Source organism: Styela clava, chromosome 13 (assembly GCF_964204865.1).
Source record: "Styela clava chromosome 13, kaStyClav1.hap1.2, whole genome shotgun sequence".
In the NCBI taxonomy this organism is placed as follows: domain Eukaryota; kingdom Metazoa; phylum Chordata; class Ascidiacea; order Stolidobranchia; family Styelidae; genus Styela; species Styela clava.
This window is the reverse complement of record NC_135262.1, coordinates 18,289,987-18,311,299: the sequence shown is the minus strand read 5'-3', so window position 1 is coordinate 18,311,299 and position 21,313 is coordinate 18,289,987. Positions and strand designations below refer to the sequence as shown.

Genomic DNA, 21,313 nt, shown 5'->3' with positions numbered 1-21,313 from the left:
ATCAATTGTTTTTGGAAGTTGAGCAAACATTTTTTTTTTTTTTTAAAATCATTTCCCTATGTTATCCAAAAAACAGTTCATAAAATTACCGGGGCCGGTATGTACTGTACGAAATGTTTGATTTTATGATTTTAGTGTGAAAGGGAGGTTTGAAGATCATAGTGCCATTATTTGACAAGTCAAAGAAAGCTAAATTTACATATTTTATTATCCACATATTTTGTTGCTGTTATCATTCTCTTAGAAGTCTTTTGTGGTTATCTCTTGGTATCCACACGTGTCAAGAAATAAGGTTAAATGAGTGGTCTTTCGCATGTCCCGATTGTTACCTAGGATAGGAAAAAAGTTTACTCTCGTTCACTGAATGCCTGTACAAATGGAATTTTCTCGCACTATAAAAGAAAAATAAGGGACTGGGAGATATGATTGGCAATCTTCCAAATACATGCTATGTGGCTTAAAGTAATTACATTTAATCCTAAACCAACTCTGTGATATATGAATACGTTGTGAAATTACTACTTGTCTTAGCGATTGGGATAGAGCGAGCTTTGTATCTAAATTTTTATATGTGTGGAATCCACAGATTTTCTGGAATCGTATTGAAAATCGATTTCCCTACATGTTTTATCGAGGCTTCATTCATTTTTGTTTCTACTAATTGCAGAATTCGTTATATAAGATCTACCCTAGGGTGGTCCAAGGTTGGCGTGACGCAAAAACTTTTGGCGAGGTCTCGCGGGCCGCAGTAGGAGAAAACCCAGAAGTGATAAAACATCGGGAGTTTACCCATTTGCTTCTTGAGAAATATGGTGATATTTATAGCATTTTTCTTCATGTTTGATTTTGTAATGTCCGCTAAACTTATATTTTTTCGTGGTAGAAATTACTTGGAAACACACCAGACCCCGTCATTGAACGTTGTTGGGGAAAGGTAAATACGTTTCCTATTTCTTGTTCACTTATTCTACACTTATTGTATGATGAATTCATAAATTTGACTAATTTCATTACTTTTAGCGTTATCAGGTCTAGTGGTATCGTCAAATAACAACCAAAATATATGTCTAAGATGAGACTAAGTCAGGTCTGCGTTTCTTCATTGCTGTCACATGGTCACGTCTCTAAAATTGAGAAGTTACTCAAGGCGAGCTTCATGTACGAAGTTTGGATTCATCTCATCAGCTTGGTCATGTCTGCACAAGACAATTTATTCTCCTCGTACCGACCACGGGAAGTCATTTCCATCCTGGTCTTGAGTCTTGACGTTTATAGATACAACATTGAAATTCCGTGATTTTATCAAATATCAATCCCGACATCGGGATTAGGAAAAAGGCCAATCACAGTTGGAATAGTTTAGAAATAACTCTGCCAATAAATACACTTATCTACCAATGGTTTAGTTTAGTACACGCTAAAATTGTTCTACGGGCGCAAGGAATGTGTGCTAGGGCCGCGGTTCGGACCACCCTGATCTACCCTATAAAGCTCGGTACAAGCAGTACTTAATCATATTCATGTAACCTCTATCCGGAAATCCCTACTAACATGCATTCTTAAATCATCATAGGTTGTTACAGTTCCATCCGAATGTTGGCCAGGGTAAATATTGACGTGTTTACGTAAACTGCAAAGGCGCGTCTGACACACTACACAATGGTATGATGTGAGTTTGTTAATTACGATAATTAGTAAATTGGAAGCCCAATAGTTGGATGTCTTGTCTCAGTCTAGCTCAGTATTCGGTGTGAACCAGTGTTTACAGGTTCTGTATTGTTGGTAGTACTCGTTATGTATCTGTTGGAAATAACAATAAGAATTGAGGTTCTCAAGTGTAATACAAATATAATTTGTGGCAGTATTACTGTCAAATTAGCACAATAACTACTGCTTTAATATTTTAGTCATAAAACTTGGATTTTAGTTACTTTAGTTTAGAGCATATTTCATTTGATTGTGTTACTTGGAAAGTCGAAACATTGGGTATATATATAATGTTAAATTTTGTTTGATTTTAATCTATATCGTGCTGATTGATTTGAAATATAGAGAGTTGTGATATTATGATACTGCAAAATTGTCTTGCCGTATGGAATATTTAGTTTATGTTCATTGTTTTCAGCAGATGCCATGTTCCTGATTCTATTCCAAGTTCCATCGTGTTGACTGTTTTGAACAAACTACACCGATTCTAAGTTGAATTTCATTGGGACAGTACATTAAGGCACAGGCAATATGCTGAAGAACTTTGCTTTCTAATATCAGACACTGGTAACTGATTCAGAAACAAATCGTTAACTTCGTGACAGGACTTGTTTATTTATTGGGGCGCGTTGTCAACGATCTCCAACTAATAATAATTAGCTACGAATGTAAATTTTCCTTTTTCTTCCGAATAGTCGGAAACATTTCTAGAATATTGAATCTGAAGAATATACTAACGTGCAAACAGAAGAATGAACAAGTGTTCAAGTATTCCAAATGAAATGAAACATTACTAATGTTTCTAGAGATGTCCTATGTCTTAGCAAACGCTAAAAATTGCGAAATTATAACTGCATATAGAATATATCTAATAGAAAACGAAGAGGAATAAAAAAAACATAGTTTAGGCTGTCCAACCAACGCCCCATGCACGGGCCGCGTTCAGCCCGCACTTAAATGAGTTCATAAGCAAACACTTTTAAATGTTTAAATTTCAGTACCGTATTTTATATAGGCTAAACTTTAGCAGGTTCCCAAACTATGGGTCGCGAACCACTGGTGGGTCGCAAAAGGAATCTTAGTTGGTCGTGAAAAGATGTAGAGAGCTTTGGTTAATCATACTGGTAATTAGGATCGGTGGCGACTCGAATACGTAAATCTTCAAAAAAACAAAATAAATTAAATTGAATTAAAATTCGAATCTGTGATTGGTTCCTTTTTACGATCTTCTCAAAGGAACAAAAATTTTCTACACAAAGAATGACCACGTGGCTTTTTTACGCATAGCAGTTTTGTACACTGTACATCACTTCTTATCGTGTTTCCCCGAAATTTAGACAGGATTTAGATTTATTTATTTTGAAGAATAACACTATGGTTTTTTTTGGAAGAGGTCTTTTGTGTTCATTTATCAAAAATAAAATTACATTGTAGAAAATCACAAGATTTGTTTACTAAATATTATATAAAAACCGACATCCATAGTTTTTATTTGTATTTTCTATACAAAAATCAAGTGACAAATATCATAATTGTGATATCACACAATCTTTAATAGTGGTGTGATCTTCACCTTACTTCAGGTTAATGAACCTTTCTTCTCCCACACATTTTAAATTTATTTCAAGGGTAGGGTCATTTTAAAATCATTTTAAAAATTCAAATTATTATCTTATTTTCAGGCCAGGTCTTCATTTCGAGGAAACACGGTAGTTTTGCGATGGTTAGCCATTGCTGTGTTCTGTATAATGTCCTAAAAAAACAAAATGAAATTAAAGTTAAGTGGGTCGCCATAAGCTTTGGTAATAAATAGTGGGTCCCAACTCTAAAAAGTTTGGGAACCACTGCCGCTAAAGTATGTTTCACGATTATGGCGTGATTATTTCGGCATTCCACATACAAATGTGGGTTCTTTTAATCACGCGTGCATCAAGTCTTGCGCTCTGGTGGATATCGATGTTTAACTTTTTAAAATTTATTGCAGAACTGCGCGTTCTGTTTGACAAATTTGAAAACTACTGTGCGATCATTGGCGACGAGGCGCTGCGAAAAATTATAGAAATGATTTTGCAATTTCCATCTCCAAATCAACTTTATTTTAAATTTTTTCTTTCGATCTGGATTTGATCTTCCTTATCGCCACTGTAAAATTGAAAAGTTACCAATATCTTTGCTACTGGCCCCTGGATTCGTTGTATTTTTCTGTCGTGTCTATGTTTTTGCATTAAATGTATTTCCAACAGATACATAACGAGTACTACCAACAGTACAGAACCTGTAAACACTGATTCACACCGAATACTGAGATAGACTGAGACAAGATATTAAACTAATGCGCTTCCAAGACGCGCCTTCGCTGTTTACGTAAAAACGTCAATATTTACCCTGGCCAATTGCAATTTCCATCTCCAAATCAACTTTATTTTAAATTTTTTCTTTCGTTCTGGATTTGATCTTCCTTATCGCCACTGTAAAATTGAAAAGTTACCAATATCTTTGCTACTGGCCCCTGGATTCGTTGTATTTTTCTGTCGTGTCTATGTTTTTGCATTAAATAAAACTTATGAAATGTCGTCACTGCGGATCGGTAAACATTTCTAATATTATTGACCTAATGTTACTTCATGAACTTGTATCAATGTTTCGAATTTTACAAAACGGCCTTCTGAAAAGTTAAAAATCATGCGAAATTGGGACACATTATGCTCATCAAGAAATTGAAACAATATCATATCCACTGGAAATAAATAAAAATATTATAACGCAAATATAACAGCCAATTTTGACGCCATTGTCCGTTAGCCAGGATTGTAGGCTGATGCTCGTATATCGTGCGCTATACTGTCCAATCGTTTGATTCAACGATGCGCAAGTGACGTGCCGTGTCCAGGCCACGTGAGAACGGCCATTAGAGCAGTAAACTGTTACTCAAATATTCGAATATTTTTCCCAACCCGAACTAAACTAGCACTTATAGCCACGCGGACTGCCGACAAAGGCACCTTCATGACTATTCACAGGAAGTCATCCATCAATGAGGCGGAATCCTGATGCGGGGGGAGTAGCGTCAAAAACTAGTCCAATGTCCGAATTCTCTAAAAACTGAGGAATATTCATCCTCTATCGCAGTAATCTGTGGGAGTTTGCGCGGAATCAGCGTTAAGTAGAACGACCCTGGCAATTCTTCTTGGGATGCTTCGATATCATATGACAGAATATGCCAAATTTGTACAGGGAATATTTACGTTCCACATCTTTGAATTGACGAGGAATTGAAATATTTTGAAAACTTATAGAATTACTCCACTTTGACCAACACTTCAGTCTCTTATTGTTGAATTTTTCATCCCAAGCATCAAGTATTGAACTTACAACAGTAAGGGCTTTTCTATTTGTGACAAAACCTGTGAACTCCTGGTGTTCAAGTATGAAGCAATCTCTCTCGCTTCCACAGTTCAACCCCAAGCACTTTTCAGAGTAAGTCTCTCGATATCTAAATCAATACTTGTGGCGAGACGATGAATGTATATCTCACGTGAAACTGATTTGGAATTCGAAACCCAATCTGTCGTCTTGAACCCGTTATTGTGTAACATTTCAATCACGTTCTTAGATGCGGATACCAATGAATCTAACTCTATTTCGAAGTAAGTAAACCAACGTAAAAGTGTATATCGATAATTGATAATGCGCTACTAGGAAATTTATGTCCGCTATCGTACGTATCTCCCGTTAAACAACAAAAATTCGCCACATAAGATGAATCAACAGCTACGAAAGCAATACGAGGCAATAATTTATACGCACATGGCTGTTTCCAAGAAAAACAGTTATTTGTACAGTTAAAAATTGCAGAATTAATATCATTTTTCAAAAATAGAATAAATGAAGCATGGCTTTTATATTGACGTTTATAGCTGTCGGTCTTTCCAGAAAATGAAAAAGCACCCCGACGCGATTATTCATTGAATCGTTGTTTCTTTGTAAGACTTTTGAATCTCATACGAGCTGCATGTTTGTTTAGTGACTTTTCGCAATTTCCATTCAACTCCATGAAACCGAATTCATCAGGACGGTCAAATAATTTAATTTTATTGTTCGTGAGAATATATTCTCGTCTATCTTCGAAGGACTCCCTATGCGACAAATTATATGCCGTGCCTACAGATTCGCTGGACCAATTTTATCCGATTTGTTCTTGTAGCATGGTATAATGGTCACGTATTCCGCAATGCATCAAATTTGAAATTGTCTTATTGTCAATACTTGTACGCAAATTTCCGATCAAGTCCAACCAAGAGGAGATTCTATTCCTATTGGTTCACGTTGTCGACCCACTCCATGCAAAAGCTGGAAGAACGCTATGAGATTATCTGCCGCGATTAAAATCATAGCTTGATTCGCTTCAATATCGGCCAACGGAATATCCTGCAAGTGAGGCATATATTGAACTTTTATAAGCATTCTATCTGAATGTGGTCTTCGTGACTTGATTACAAACACGTTGTTTAACTCCAATATTCGTCGTAACCAGATTTCACCGACAATTTTACTACTTCTGTATCTTGTGAAACGCCTTTGTTACATAAAGTGTCAGTGCTAACACGGGTATGGTTTATATTTATTAGACCAAGTTTTCGTTTCGATTCATGATGTATATATAATTGAAATTTGACTAGCAGAGTCTACCACAGCGATAACTTATTCAGAAAAGCCCAATGGATCCTTCACTACAACTGGCAAAAGCTGAAACTGGACACCACGTCTGAAACATTTGCATTGGCAACGCTCTTTGTACGAGTAGGGGCATTGCGATGATTGTTAGCATTTGATCTTCTTGTAAAGATCCTCAGGCCATGGATCACTGAATGCTGCTTACCCGAACAAGCGCGACACATGTTAGGAAATCTACACCAAAAAGCAAACTGACCAAGTTCGAAACAATTGAAACATAAACTTGATTCTAGTGAAAATCTTCTTTTTTTACGTCATTGGACAAAAAAACTTGAAAAATGTAAACCATTGCAGAAGCAAATACGTTTTTGTGGAAGCTCGAACGTTTGACTTAAATTGGAGATTGGAGTTCTGCCTACTTCAGGGGTGGGCAACCTTTGGCACGCGAGCCCATTTATTCGGCATGCCAGCGAGGCCTCAGAAACGAGATCGTCTTATTTCAGATAAAAAGTTTCGAGACTGAATTATCTGATAAAACTCGGTGTTCGTTTATTCATTATCGTTTGTTAACAATCTGTTATTTATTTAAACTCTTTTTGTCTTTTCATGGCTTCAAAGAAATATATATATCATGGCGTAGCAACTGAGCTCTCGACGAATTTTGTCGGAATTAACACAACGTTTGGCTACATTGTTACGTAATATATATTTCTGATTGATTTATGAAGTGGTGCAACTCATGTTGGTTAGAGTTACTTGCTAACTTACTGTTATAACTTGATTTCGAAAGAAATATAAGCTATTAGGAAAGGAAATACAAGAGAGAAGTGCAGAAAACGAACTATTACATGATTGGGATGCCATTCCCGAGAATTTTTTTAAAACTTGAAAACTTTGCAATGCACTATTCTACAACAGGGGTCGGTAAACTGCGGGCTAAATGCGGCCCGCGAGCTAATTTGTTGCGGCCCTCGAACAACCCGACATTTATTAAATGAAACAAAAATTGATCCCAAATTTATTATTGTATGTACGCGGATTTATGTGGTAACAAGTTCTGCTGTATGACGCTTGTTTTGAAATATGTAGCGTCAGTTGCATGTCGTTCGAGTTAATTGTGATCTTTAAAATTCAAAAATGTTTGGAAAACGCAGGATAGCTCGCGACGAGGACTGAACATTCCAATGTGCTTCGACGAAAAATTCGAGCCGAGACCCAGGACTGCGCCACAGTTGATCTATTCGACAGTGCAAAACAAGTAATGGGCACGTTCGGAAGCACATATTGCTGCGAACAGCTTTATCTAAAATGCATTACACTTGGAATAAACTTCGTACTCGCTTGTCAGGTCTTCTTTGGAAGACGTACCGTGGGGGCAAGTGGCAAAAAAACATCATCCTTCACATTAATAACAAGTAAATAAAAACGATATGTTGTTGAATAATATATATATATTAGGAAACGGCACATACACATCTCATAGTAGCAGGCTTTTAACGCAATAATAGAAGGTGTGAATGCGCCACAATTTGAAATTCAATCTAGCGCTTGTTCGAAGGCGGAAAAATTGCGGCCTGCGCGCTACAGGGAATGTGTATATTTGGCCCGCAAGTACATAAAGTTTTCCGACCACTGCTCTACATCATCTGCATATGCTTGTGAATCTTTGTTCTCAGTTATGATTGGAATTTTAATAAGTCGTCTCGTAACAGGAGTAGCCTGGACGTTGAAACCAGTAGTTCGTATATTTCTTTGAAAGTTACAAAATATAAACCCAATGTAAAATCTCTATCAGCGGTAATGCAGCAGCAGAAGTCTCACTGAGATAGAATAAGAAAAGTAATCAAATCGATTAGTCGGACTGATAATATATCCGAATAGTGAATCCGTCTGTAGGCCTACATGTTTGAAAGGTTTATTATTATGTATTTTTGCTTTGGAAGTAGCAAAGCATTGTTTTTAATTTTGGTCGGCACGCGGAAGAATTTTGTTGTTAAATTTAGCCGATTTTGGCACGCGAGCCGAAAAAGGTTGCCCACCCCTGGCCTACTTGAACCTTGTTGAGTACATTTACGTACAAAATACACACTGCATATATAGCATCCACACCACACATACAAATTGACAATTTCGTTATCTTCATAGGTTTTGTTTCCGTATTTTTAACTCCAATTGTTTTTGGAAGTTGAGCAAACCTTTTTTTTTTAATATTTCCCTCCATTATCCATTTCATCAAAACATTTCATATAATTTCCGGGGCCGGTATGTACGAAATGTTTTTTTGCCCATTTTATGGAATCTCAAGCCCTTTAATTTAAGCACTGTAAAGTTAGTCAACGTCCCTCCTTTTACTGGGGCGAATAAATGACTCACCCCCCCCCCCCCCCCCCCCTCGCTAGAAAATTCGAAATTTTGTTGCCACGAGGTAAATGCACGTCGCACAATGCGGATCAGGGAGTCTGCTGTGCAATTGTATATTTTATTAATGATGGGATTTCCTAATTCGCGTTTGACTCATGCCATACGTTGCAAAATGATTATCAGGTGGGAATTTGATACTTCGAATATTGTTAGGTTTATTCATATATTACCCGAATAGGTTTTGAGGATTGCTCTAATATATGCAATGTTATATTTATCATTGTCTTATTTTGTATCCTAGCATACTCGCAGCTGTTCTTTGAGTCCTTGTCAAAAATAGTCAATTTATTATTAACACCAATACTGAAGTACTAAGACTGTTAACACTGATGTCAACATCAGATGTGTTTCAGGCTGATAACAAAGTTTCTTTCAAAGTTTCTTGTTGGTGCATAAATTGAAGACAATAATTTGGATACCAAAGGACAGGATACGACTTTAGTTAGCTCGTAACTCGTAACCGTAGTGGGAAACCTTACTTCAAACTACTTATCCCACATGCACAACCTTTACAATTGCTCAATTTCTGATGAATGGGCTAGTATGAAAGGGAGGTTTGAAGATCATAGTGCCAGTATTTGACAAGTCAAAGACAGTTAAACTCAGATATTTTGTTATCCACATATTTTGTATCTCTTGGTATCCACACGTGTCAAGAAATAAGGTTAAATGAGTGGTCTTTCGCGTGTCTCGAATGTTATATGAGATAAAAATAACACAATGTATACGCTTTTTTTCTCGTGATTGCATCGCATACAGCACCGATGTCCTAGCAATAGAATGATGAGAAATAAGATTAGAAAAGCCGATACTCGCATTCGCTGAATGCCCGTAAAATTAGAATTTTTCACATTATAAAAAATAAGGAACGGGTAGATATAATTGACAATCTTTCAAATACATGATATGTGGCTTAAAGTAATTACATTTAATCTCAAACAAACTTTGTGATATATATATATGAGGACGTTGTGGAATTATTACTTGTCTTAGCGAATTGGATGGAGCAATATTCGAATCTAAATTTACATGCGTGTCCATAGATTTTCTGGAATCGTATTGAAGATCGATTTCTCTACATCTTTTACCGATACAATATTATTTATGTTTCTACTAATTGCAGCATCCGTTATATAAGATCTACCGTAGGGTGGTCCAAGGTTGCGAGGTTGGCGTGACGCAATAACTTTTGGCGATGTCTCGCGGGCCGCAGTAGGAGAAAACCCAAAAGTGATAAAACATCGGGAGTTTACCCATTTGCTTCTTGAGAAATATCGTGATATTTTTGGCATTTTTCTTCATGTTTGATTTTGTAATGTCCGCTAAAATTACATTTTTTCGTGGTAGAAATTACTTGGAAACACACCAGACCCCGTCATTGAACGTTGTTGGAGAAAGGTAAATACGTTTCCTATTTCTTGTTCATTTATTCTACACTTATTGTATGATGAATTCATATATTTGACTAATTTCATTACTTTTAGCGTGATTAGGTTTAGTGGTATCGTCAAATAACAACCAAAATATCTGTCTAAGATGAGACTCCGGACCCAGCTAAAAAAAACTGGATTGCGCGGCGCTAAGTCAGGTCTGCGTTTCGTCATTGCTGTAACGTGGTCACGTCTCTAAAATTGAGAAGTTACTTAAGGCGAGCTTCATGTACGAAGTTTGGATGGAAGCGCGATTCATCTCATCAGCTTGGTCATGTCTGCACAAGACAATTTATTCTCCTCGTACCGACCACGGGAAGTCATTTCCATCCTGGTAGAGTCTTGACGTTTATAGATACAACATTGAAATTCCGTGATTTTATCAAATATCAATCCCGACATCGAGATTAGGAAAAAGGCCAATCACAGTTGGAATAGTTCAGAAATATTCTGCCAATAAATACACTTATCTAACAATGGTTCAGTACACGCTAAAATTGTTCTACGGGCGCAAGGAATGTGTGCTAGGGCCGCGGTTCGAACCACCCTGATCTACCCTATAAAGCTCGGTACAAGCAGTACTTAATCATATTCATGTAACCTCTATCCTGAAATCCCTACTGTAACACCTTTTCTATGTATCCTGGCAAATACAGGTGTCGCATAAGGGGGTGACTGAAATATCTGGCTGTTCTTTGGTTCTTGAAAAACTATTCGAAAACGCGCAACTCTCAGTGTGTCCTCCAATGCCACAAATATCAAATGTTGTACAATGAAATTTGATATATTGAATTAAATCCAGTAAAACAGTTCACAATGTTGAATGAGGTTAAAGAGGTGTAGCGTACTAATAACAGAATGATGCAATGTGTATGGTGATGTGTAGCGTAGCGGTTTTCTGAATTTAAATGAAAATATTCAAATACAGACCACAGAAAATAACAATAATGCATTAAAGCACTTGCAAACTTAATCATTAAACAATGTGACATTGTCTAGCTCTACTGACAGTATTTAATTAACATGAAATACTATATACTATTTAAATACCAATTAATTATTATTATTTGGAATATTATTTGAACTAATAACAAGAATTCTTATCATAAACAACAAATACTAAAACTTACCGAAACGTTTTAAGCCAGGCGATAACAAATATTCAGAAATAACTTCAATTTCAGTTCAGGATTCAGAGAATCAATCAATCAAATTACAGTCTATTTATAGCTTATATAATATTCTACAATAAAAGTTACAGCAGTTATATGTTCCAATTAGGCTTGCACGTAATTTACGGATTTACGGAATTATTTCGAGTTACGGAAGCGAAGTTACGAATTACGTAAATTCGTAATTATCGGTGGAGCGCTTTCGCGATTGAAACGAGCTCTCTTCAGAGCAGTCAATTCCGTCGATTGTAAAAAATTAAAGTTTAATAAGTAGAAGAAGTTAGAGTTCCGGTATTCGCAGCCGTTTTTCTCTCTCTTGTTACGCAGATGGAGAAGGCATAACGCGTTGCCATTTACTAACCTATTATCAACTTATCTAGCATGGCAAATGTACATATTAAGCGTAGCTATGGGATAGAATTGTGTTGAGACCGATGGACGCCAACACACCTGGTTTCAACTTCTTCGGGTGAAATGACTAAAGAATGTAAGAGATCAACTTACCAAACATGGTCTATTTGTAAATGCCGTGATAATTAATGTCGCGCTTATCAAACAGCAATATGACGACGGAAGAGAAATTGCGTAATGAACCGACGCAACTTAGTCTTTTCGGCATCGGTAAAGCGATTCAGACGGCAGAGAAACAACAAAAAGACGGGATTTCCCATGTTTATTCTGCGCGAGATCCATTTTCTATTACAAAATCTTGATACTCTGTTACCGGTTTTATCGTTATATATCTGTCCGGACTTGGCCTTGTTTTCACAATGCCTCGCACTATTTCGGCCAAATATGTCTTTACAAAATCTTTAAGTCTTTACCAAATGCGGCAACTTATTTTGATTTATCGTCGACTCAAATACCACCGGCACTCGACAAAACTTGTGTCAATCTTAGCCGATAGGATTGTCGACTTGAGTTAGAAAAGTAAATTAATATTTTCGTGAGTGCAACATAAATGTCACAAAATGCATTGTTTTGCGATATAACTTTGTATTTTCGGAGAAGGCATGTCATATAAGTACGTTATTTAAATTATGCGCAAATAAATAATATTTGATCTAAATTTATCGCAAATAATGTTATAACATTTAGGCCGCGAAATGATTTAATGTGAAAGGAAGCATGGTAATCGGAATATCGTCAATAAGTCGGCATCAATAATTATTATAAAATGCTAACTAAGTAGTAAAGTCGGATAATGTAAAAAAAACGGTACAATAACAAGTCTTCGTCGCGAGGCAAGCGCAAGTATAATCAAACGAGAGAATACGCTCGTCGTTGATTTATAAATTAGAAACCCGGAATTTTTATTTAATACGAAACTCGTAGTAATACGTTAATACGATTTAAAAAAAGTCAACTATCGTTTCATAAATATATTACCACTTACCAGTGTTGGTAATGATGAAATTAATCGCATAAAATTGGGTGATAAGGTTGATAAAGGAAAATCAAAGCTAACACAAAAGATAAAAATCAGAATAAAATTAATTTAAATTCACTCCTTGATATTTGTATTTAGCATCTGTCGCCGGCGTGTAGTACTGGCGGAAATATGAAAACCAAACTGTCTCAACTGTCGATGTCCCATTCGGAATAGAAGTGGATTAAATTGGTTGTTATGATAGGTTTAAAAGTGTGAAAAAAATATCGCAATTACGGGGTCATTACGTAATCGATTTGGCCGTAATTACGGAATTGATTTTTGTCAATTACGTGCAAGCCTAGTTCCAATAACATAAGCCTTGGGTATGGGCAATTATTATCCCTACAACCGGACGTTAAACGTAACTAATTTAACACATAAAAAGCAATTTATGCGAATATTAAGCAACGACTGCCGTCAAACACGGCAGCGAGTCACGTGAGAGCGAGGCAAGATTAGACTTGTCCAGCGAGAGTCGATTGCAACATATGTGGACAGCTGGAATTTTCCATTTGTCGTTTCACTTTAGGGAAATCCCCATTGATAGAAGATAATGCCAATTTTCGAACTTACATAAACTCCCCCCAAATGTATGCATTGGGACAATAAATACATTTCCCTTAAAAACAAAAAGTTCAAAAATTGCAGAAAACGAAATTATGGTCAAATAATAAAAATTGACGAAATCTCAACTTGTATGTACATGTGCAATATTTTCAAGATTTCTCATCTTGAATAAACAGTCCATAAAAAGCTGTTTTAAACAGTTCAGTTCTTTCATTACTTTTCTTCCACATTTGCTTCTTGAATGAGACATAACTTGTTGATTGGTCTTCTCAGTACTCCCCATTGAGTTTTGACATCTACATTACGAACTATGTCAAATCGATCCGGATATGTGTTGACAATTCGTCCCATTTCCCATTTGCCCCTTGGTACACTGTTGTTTACCACAAGTACTATGTCCCCAACAGTGAAGTTTCTTGTCTTGTCCGGCCATTTTTGACGAATGGCTATGGTTGGCAAATATTCTTTGCAGAATCTCCTCCAGAACTCGTCAGCAAGAAGTTGAACTCGACGCCACTGTAGACGACTATAGGAATCTTGATTATTGAATAATCCAGGTGAAATACATGGTGTTGGTTTTTGCAGAAGTAGATGATTTGGAGATAATGGTGCATTATCTCTTGGATCAAAAGAAACTGGACACAAAGGTCTTGAATTGATTATGTATTCTGCCTCCAGGAGTGCAGTATGCAGAACATCTTGAGATACAACAGGAAATTTGTAAAATATCTTGTTCAAAATTCTTCTTATTGATCGAATTAAAATTTCCCAGGAACCTCCTTGGTTGCTGGCTGTTGGAGTATTGAAATACCAGCGGATTTCTTGTTTTTTGAAGAATCCATCTAATTTGGTATGATCGAGCTTATGCATTTCTTCTCGTAATATTCGTTCTGCTCCAACAAAATTAGTTCCATTGTCACTGTGCAATTCAAAAGGTTTTGATCTTCTTGCCATAAACCTCCTAAGAGCATTTATGAAAGCATCAGTGGATAAATCTTCTGCCAGTTCAATATGTACAGCTCTTGTTGTGAGGCATGTAAATATGCAGCCATATCTTTTGATTTCACTTCTCCCACGTTTGATCAAATATGGGCCGAAGAAGTCGATTCCTGTTGAATAGAATGGTGGTTGACCAACCTTTAGACGAGCAGATGGCAGTTCAGCCATTAACTGTTCTCCTTGTCGTGTGTTAGCTTTTCTGCAGGTCACACATTTATTTAATTCATGCCGAATTGTTGCTCTCGGTCTTGTGATCCAGTATTTTTCACGAATAACATTCCAAGTATGAGAAACACTTGAATATCCAACTTTCTTGTGATAGAAGTCAATGATTAATCTGGTTAAGTGGTGATCATTTGGTAAAATGATGGGATGTCGCATTTCGAATGAAATAGGAGCTTTATCAAACCTCCCCCCAATCCGTAGAATTCCATCAGTTATAATTGGATCTAGTTTTGCAATTGACTTTGTATGCTCAGCTTTCTTCATCTCGTGACGAGCCTTCCTGTCACCAATTTCACTTTTGTCTGATAAATTATCAATGACAGATTTGTAATTCTGCTGCTGAACATATTTCACAAGTGCTTGCTCTGCGTATTGCATTTCTTCCACAGTTATATTTCTTGTGGTAACAGAATTGTGGTTACGAAGGAAACTTTTATAGCGTAACACCCATGCAGTGGCAATCTTGAGCCTTTGTAAATCAGAAAAGCTTTTAATGAAGTTGTCAATTGTGTCAATATCCGAAGCAATAATTGTTGCCACTTTCTTTCTTTCAATTGGCTGAAATTCATCAGGCAGGTCCGTTTTATCTTCAGAATTTCTTGGCCAACTATCTTCGGTCTTCCATAAAAATTCAGGTGCAAGCAGCCAACGACTTTTATTGATGAGAGTTTTCAATGATAAGCCTCGTGATGCGTCATCAGCCGGATTGATTTTTGAAGGCACTTGTCGCCATTGAGACGGCTTTGACTGTCGATGAATCTTGGCCAATCTATTTGCAACGAAGGTACGAAAACGTTTTCTTGGATTACATATGCTTTGACGCACTGCACTCGAATCAGTCCAAAATACGGACTCACAATCGGAATAATTCAACTTTAATCGTAGCCACTTATCTGCCTTTACAGCTAGCACAGCAGCAACAAGTTCAAGTCTAGGAATGCTTTCAGCCCTCGGAGGAGCCACCTTTGCTTTACCACATAAAAATGAGCAGTGTATTTGATTATTTTCATCGACCAGCCTCAAATACGAAACTACACCATAACCGAAGCTAGAAGCATCTGAAAAATGGTGTATCTCACAATGTTTGATATTTCCAAATTCTTGTGGCTTGAAACATCTTGGAATCGAAATATATTCAAGATCAGTGAGCTGTTTGAACCAAGTGTCCCAGTCTTTAATATTGTCTTCTGTAATTACTTCATCCCAGCCGAAACCTTTTTCGATGATTTCTTGTTGCAACATTTTTGCTACCAGAATCACGGGAGCGAGCATTCCCAGGGGATCAAATAGTGAATTAACTGCAGATAAAATTGTCCTTCTTGTATATGTCTTCAACTTAGGTACAGTTGAACGAAATTGAAAAGCATCGGCATCTACATTCCAGAAAACTCCAAGAACACGCTCTTTTCGAGGTTCATGCAAATCCAACTCTTTCACAGATTTGGTATGTTCAGATTCTGGGATATTGGCCATCACAGTGGAACTATTTGAAATCCACTTCGTTAGATTGAAACCTCCCTTCTTCATCAAATTACAAAGTTGTGTTTTTGTGTTTATTGCATCTTCATCACTATCAGAAGATGTAAGACAGTCATCTACATAAAATCCATTTTCAATAATCTCACAAATTCTTTTATCAAATTCATGACCAAATCGTTTTCCGGTTTCCTTCAAGCAGAATGAAGCAATGCAAGGTGAACTGCAAGCTCCAAATATATGACGTTCCATGAAATATAATTCTGCCTTCTTTAAAATATCACCATTTGGCCACCAAAGAAATCGCAGAGCATTGCAATCTTCTTTCTTAACTTTAATTTGATGAAACATAGCTTCAATATCAGCAACTAAAGCTATGCGTCCCTTACGAAATTGAGTCAACACACCAATAAGGCTTGACACCAAGTCTGGTCCAGGCATGAGAGTGTCATTAAGAGAAACACCTTTATAAATTGCAGCACAATCAAATACGATACGCACTTTCGGTTTGTTTGCGGTACACACCGGGTGGTGGCACAAATACCAAACAGGACCTGCAGGGATATTTTCTTCTTGCGAAAGCTTTTTCGCAAAACCTTTTGTAATATATTCCTGCATTTTTTCTGTGTATTTCTCTCTCAAATCATCATTTTTAGACAAACGTTTATGGAGATACTCCAATCTGCGTTCAGCCAATGCACGACTTCCGCTCGGCAGCTGTGTCCCAGGACGCCAAGGTAAAGGTATTGTGAAATGACCATCGAAATGCTCTAGAGAGCTCTTCAGAAAATTTAGAACATGTCTATCTTCTTTCGAGGTTGGAAATGTCAAATCTCCAATCTCATCTTCAAAATCAGTGTACCATGTTCTTCTTATCTCTTCTTCGAGTAACATATCAGACTTCACAAAGTTGACATGAATCTTGTGCGTTGATGGCATATTCACTGATGGTCCAATAATCGACCATCCCAATGGAGACTTTTGTGCAAATGGCTGCTTCTTGTTTCCAGTTCGAACTTCCAACACATGATGTGCATATGGACAATCAGTTCCAATAAGCAGAGAAACATTTTTATTTTTAATTTTACGTAGATTAAGTTCTTGCAGATGAGGAAGTAGCTTGAGTTCTTCTTCAGATGGAATAGGATTTGGTTGAACTGGAATCTTGTCAATAGACATCACATTTTCAATGAATATTTCTTCTGCATCGTCAATTGATGCAACAGTGAGATTTACAACAACACCATCATGCATGACTGGTCGTTGTCCTAATGTGTTGATTTCAACAGTTCTTTGTTTTCCAGTCAAACCAAGTTCTTCAATTAAGCTTGTTTCACAAAAAGTTGTGTCGGACCCAATATCGACCAGAGCATATGTTTCCACTTCAACGTTATTTGCTCGAATCCTGACAGGCAAAATATTTCTGTAAGTATACATGGAGCTCTTGCATGCATTTGAATTAGCTTGAACTGCAGTAGTCACATTCTTCTGAATTGAGCTTTGTTTGTCATCATTCTTTTTGAAGTTTGCATTTTCTTCATTTTCTAATTTCTTTGTATTTAAATGCAACAAAGTATGATGTCTTCGTCCACACCCTTTAACAGAGCATGTATATTGTGACTTGCAGTCCTTTACCAAGTGACCTCCACGTAGACAATTGAAGCAGAAACCAATTTCTTTCAGGAATTTTACTCGTTCTTCAATCGATTTAGAATTAAACTTTTCACATTTTGACAAAAGGTGGGAAAAGGAACAACACTTACATTTTAAAATAGCAGGACTCTGGACATGAGAAGTTGCTTTGACATCCTCAGTTTTCACAGTATAAGTTGTAGACTTTCGTGTTGATTGCCGTTTTTGTTGTGGCTTATCTTCACGTCTTCTGATGTTCAATGATTTCGCAGTATTTGAACCTGCAATATCAGCTTCCTCTTCAATGAAATCAGCCAAGTCCCATATCTGAGCCTTTTTACCAGTATTATTTTTGATCTTCACAGCTTTCCTTTCCCATCCTTTCTGTGAGCTGTATGGTAGCTTACTGGCAAAATCGATAATACGATCAGATGTATTCATTTCTCCAAGGCTATCAAGCTTACCGAGCACAAGAACACATTTTCTCATTAAAAGAGCATAGTCTTGCAGTGCTGCATGATCATCTGGTTTTATATTCGAACAACGATGCAACTGTTCTTTAAAAGCTTCAGTTACAACATCTGAATCTCCAAATTTCTTATGAAGAATATCTTTAGCCTTGGCATAACCCACTTCTGGTTCAAATATAGAACAGTGTTGTATGAGCGATTTCGCTTTTCCTTTGCATTGATGCAGTAAGAAAGCTAATTTCAAGGCATCTGTGGGTGCTTTAGCATCAATATTAGTTTCAAAATTTTTCTTGAAAATATAGTAGTCAATAGGATTACCAGAAAATGTCAAATATTCCAACTTTGGAGCATGCATGGCTTCACCAAAAGCTCTGGCTATACTCTGAGCAAATTTATCAGTGTCAGTGACCAAAGGTTTAGATATATTATGTTCATTATTTGAATCTGTGTTCAGTGCAAAATCAGCGGACTGTTGGGAAAATCCAGAATTCACGCTGTCATCATTGCTTGAAGACACCACATCTTGTTTAGGTGAAACAGCAGGTTTAGTTGTAGCGATAGGAGATGATTGACTTACCACCTGTTGATTAGTAACGTTTCTCTCAGGTTGTTGTTCGTGTTCTACAGTCCGCGAAGTTACTACAGCTTTAGCTTCCTTTTGAACACCAGATCTGATGAATATATCTGATGAAGACCGAGAACTTCCAGCATCATCAACCACAGACAAATTCTCCCAAACAGCAGCCTCTGCTTCTGCTTCTTGCAAATCAAATTTTGCTTCCAATATTTGATTTTCATGTTCAATTTTGCGTTTTTCATCTTCAATTCTCTGCTTTGCTTCTGTTCTTTGCAATGCAATTCGAGCTCTTTCACGCTTAACTTGTGCCTTGGCCATATGTACAGACCCTTTGCTGCATATTGATGTCTTGCTACTCGCATAAGAGCGTTTACTTCGTATGCTACCAGACAAGGACACGACTTCACTTACCGCTCTTTCTCTTCTGGAATCGGGAAGTTCAGAATCTTTGCATTGATTTGAACTCCACGTTTTGGGGTTTTGTAAATGTGTGAATTCACGTACTCGAGCAAAAAGGTTGTCAATGTCTTTATTCACATTCCAAAGTTCATTTTCGAATTTCAATCTTATTTCATCATTGGGTGCAGCTGATATACTCTCAGAGTACATTTCCACAAGTTTGGCAAAAGGATCATCAATACTTGACATAACAGAATTTAGCACATGCAAATCCTGATCAGCAATTGCTTTTTCAGCCATGAAATATAAATGTTCTAATGTTGTACGTTGTTTTTTGACATCAGCCAGTGATGGCATCTTCTGACAAGCGGCTGTTGTATAGTTAGCCAGTTGCCTCAAAGCCAGTTTTCTGGGTGAGTAATCTTCATCACTCGAACTCAAGTTCATGATTTCGTTTCGAAAACTTATTATGTAACACCTTTTCTATGTATCCTGGCAAATACAGGTGTCGCATAAGGGGGTGACTGAAATATCTGGCTGTTCTTTGGTTCTTGAAAAACTATTCGAAAACGCGCAACTCTCAGTGTGTCCTCCAATGCCACAAATATCAAATGTTGTACAATGAAATTTGATATATTGAATTAAATCCAGTAAAACAGTTCACAATGTTGAATGAGGTTAAAGAGGTGTAGCGTACTAATAACAGAATGATGCAATGTGTATGGTGATGTGTAGCGTAGCGGTTTTCTGAATTTAAATGAAAATATTCAAATACAGACCACAGAAAATAACAATAATGCATTAAAGCACTTGCAAACTTAATCATTAAACAATGTGACATTGTCTAGCTCTACTGACAGTATTTAATTAACATGAAATACTATATACTATTTAAATACCAATTAATTATTATTATTTGGAATATTATTTGAACTAATAACAAGAATTCTTATCATAAACAACAAATACTAAAACTTACCGAAACGTTTTAAGCCAGGCGATAACAAATATTCAGAAATAACTTCAATTTCAGTTCAGGATTCAGAGAATCAATCAATCAAATTACAGTCTATTTATAGCTTATATAATATTCTACAATAAAAGTTACAGCAGTTATATGTTCCAATAACATAAGCCTTGGGTATGGGCAATTATTATCCCTACAACCGGACGTTAAACGTAACTAATTTAACACATAAAAAGCAATCTATGCGAATATTAAGCAACGACTGCCGTCAAACACGGCAGCGAGTCACGTGAGAGCGAAGCAAGATTAGACTTGTCCAGCGAGAGTCGATTGCAACATATGTGGACAGCTGGAATTTTCCATTTGTCGTTTCACTTTAGGGAAATCCCCATTGATAGAAGATAATGCCAATTTTCGAACTTACAGTGCGTCAGACGAGCCTTCGCTGTTTACGTAAAAACGTCAATATTTACCCTGGCCAATTGCAATTTCCATCTCCAAATCAACTTTATTTTAAATTTTTTCTTTCGTTCTGGATTTGATCTTCTTTATCGCCACTGTAAAATTGAAAAGTTACCAATATCTTTGCTACTGGCCCCTGGATTCGTTGTATTTTTCTGTCGTGTCTATGTTTTTGCATTAAATAAAACTTATGAAATGTCGTCAGTGCGGATCGGTAAACATTTCTAATATTATTGACCTAATGTTACTTCATGAACTTGTATCAATGTTTCGAATTTTACAAAACGGCCTTCTGAAAAGTTAAAAATCATGCGAAATTGGGACACATTATGCTCATCAAGAAATTGAAACAATATCATATCCACTGGAAATAAATAAAAATATTATAACGCAAATATAACAGCCAATTTTGACGCCATTGTCCGTTAGCCAGGATTGTAGGCTGATGCTCGTGTATCGTGCGCTATACTGTCCAAGCGTTTGATTCAACGATGCGCAAGTGACGTGCCGTGTCCAGGCCACGTGAGAACGGCCATTAGAGCAGTAAACTGTTACTCAAATATTCGAATATTTTTCCCAACCCGAACTAAACTAGCACTTATAGCCACGCGGACTGCCGACAAAGGCACCTTCATGACTATTCACAGGAAGTCATCCATCAATGAGGCGGAATCCTGATGCGGGGGGAGTAGCGTCAAAAACT

At 36.8% G+C, this 21,313-nt stretch overlaps 1 protein-coding gene across 1 annotated transcript; it reads right to left on the bottom strand.

The window, feature by feature from the left end:
* Positions 1 to 13,616: 13,616 nt before the first annotated feature.
* Positions 13,617 to 20,437, bottom strand: LOC120341224 (uncharacterized). The gene is made up of 2 exons (XM_078119064.1): positions 20,161 to 20,437; positions 13,617 to 19,928 (listed from the first exon to the last, which is right to left on the bottom strand). Exon 2 carries the CDS (start codon positions 19,626 to 19,628, stop codon positions 13,617 to 13,619), a length of 6,012 nt encoding a protein of 2,003 aa, XP_077975190.1. The 5' UTR covers positions 19,629 to 19,928; positions 20,161 to 20,437.
* Between the last annotated feature and the right edge of the window lie 876 nt (positions 20,438 to 21,313).

Excerpts from the sequence above, each read along its gene's own strand:
- LOC120341224 (XM_078119064.1), bottom strand. The coding sequence starts at position 19,628 with ATGAACTTGAGTTCGAGTGATGAAGATTACTCACCCAGAAAACTGGCT.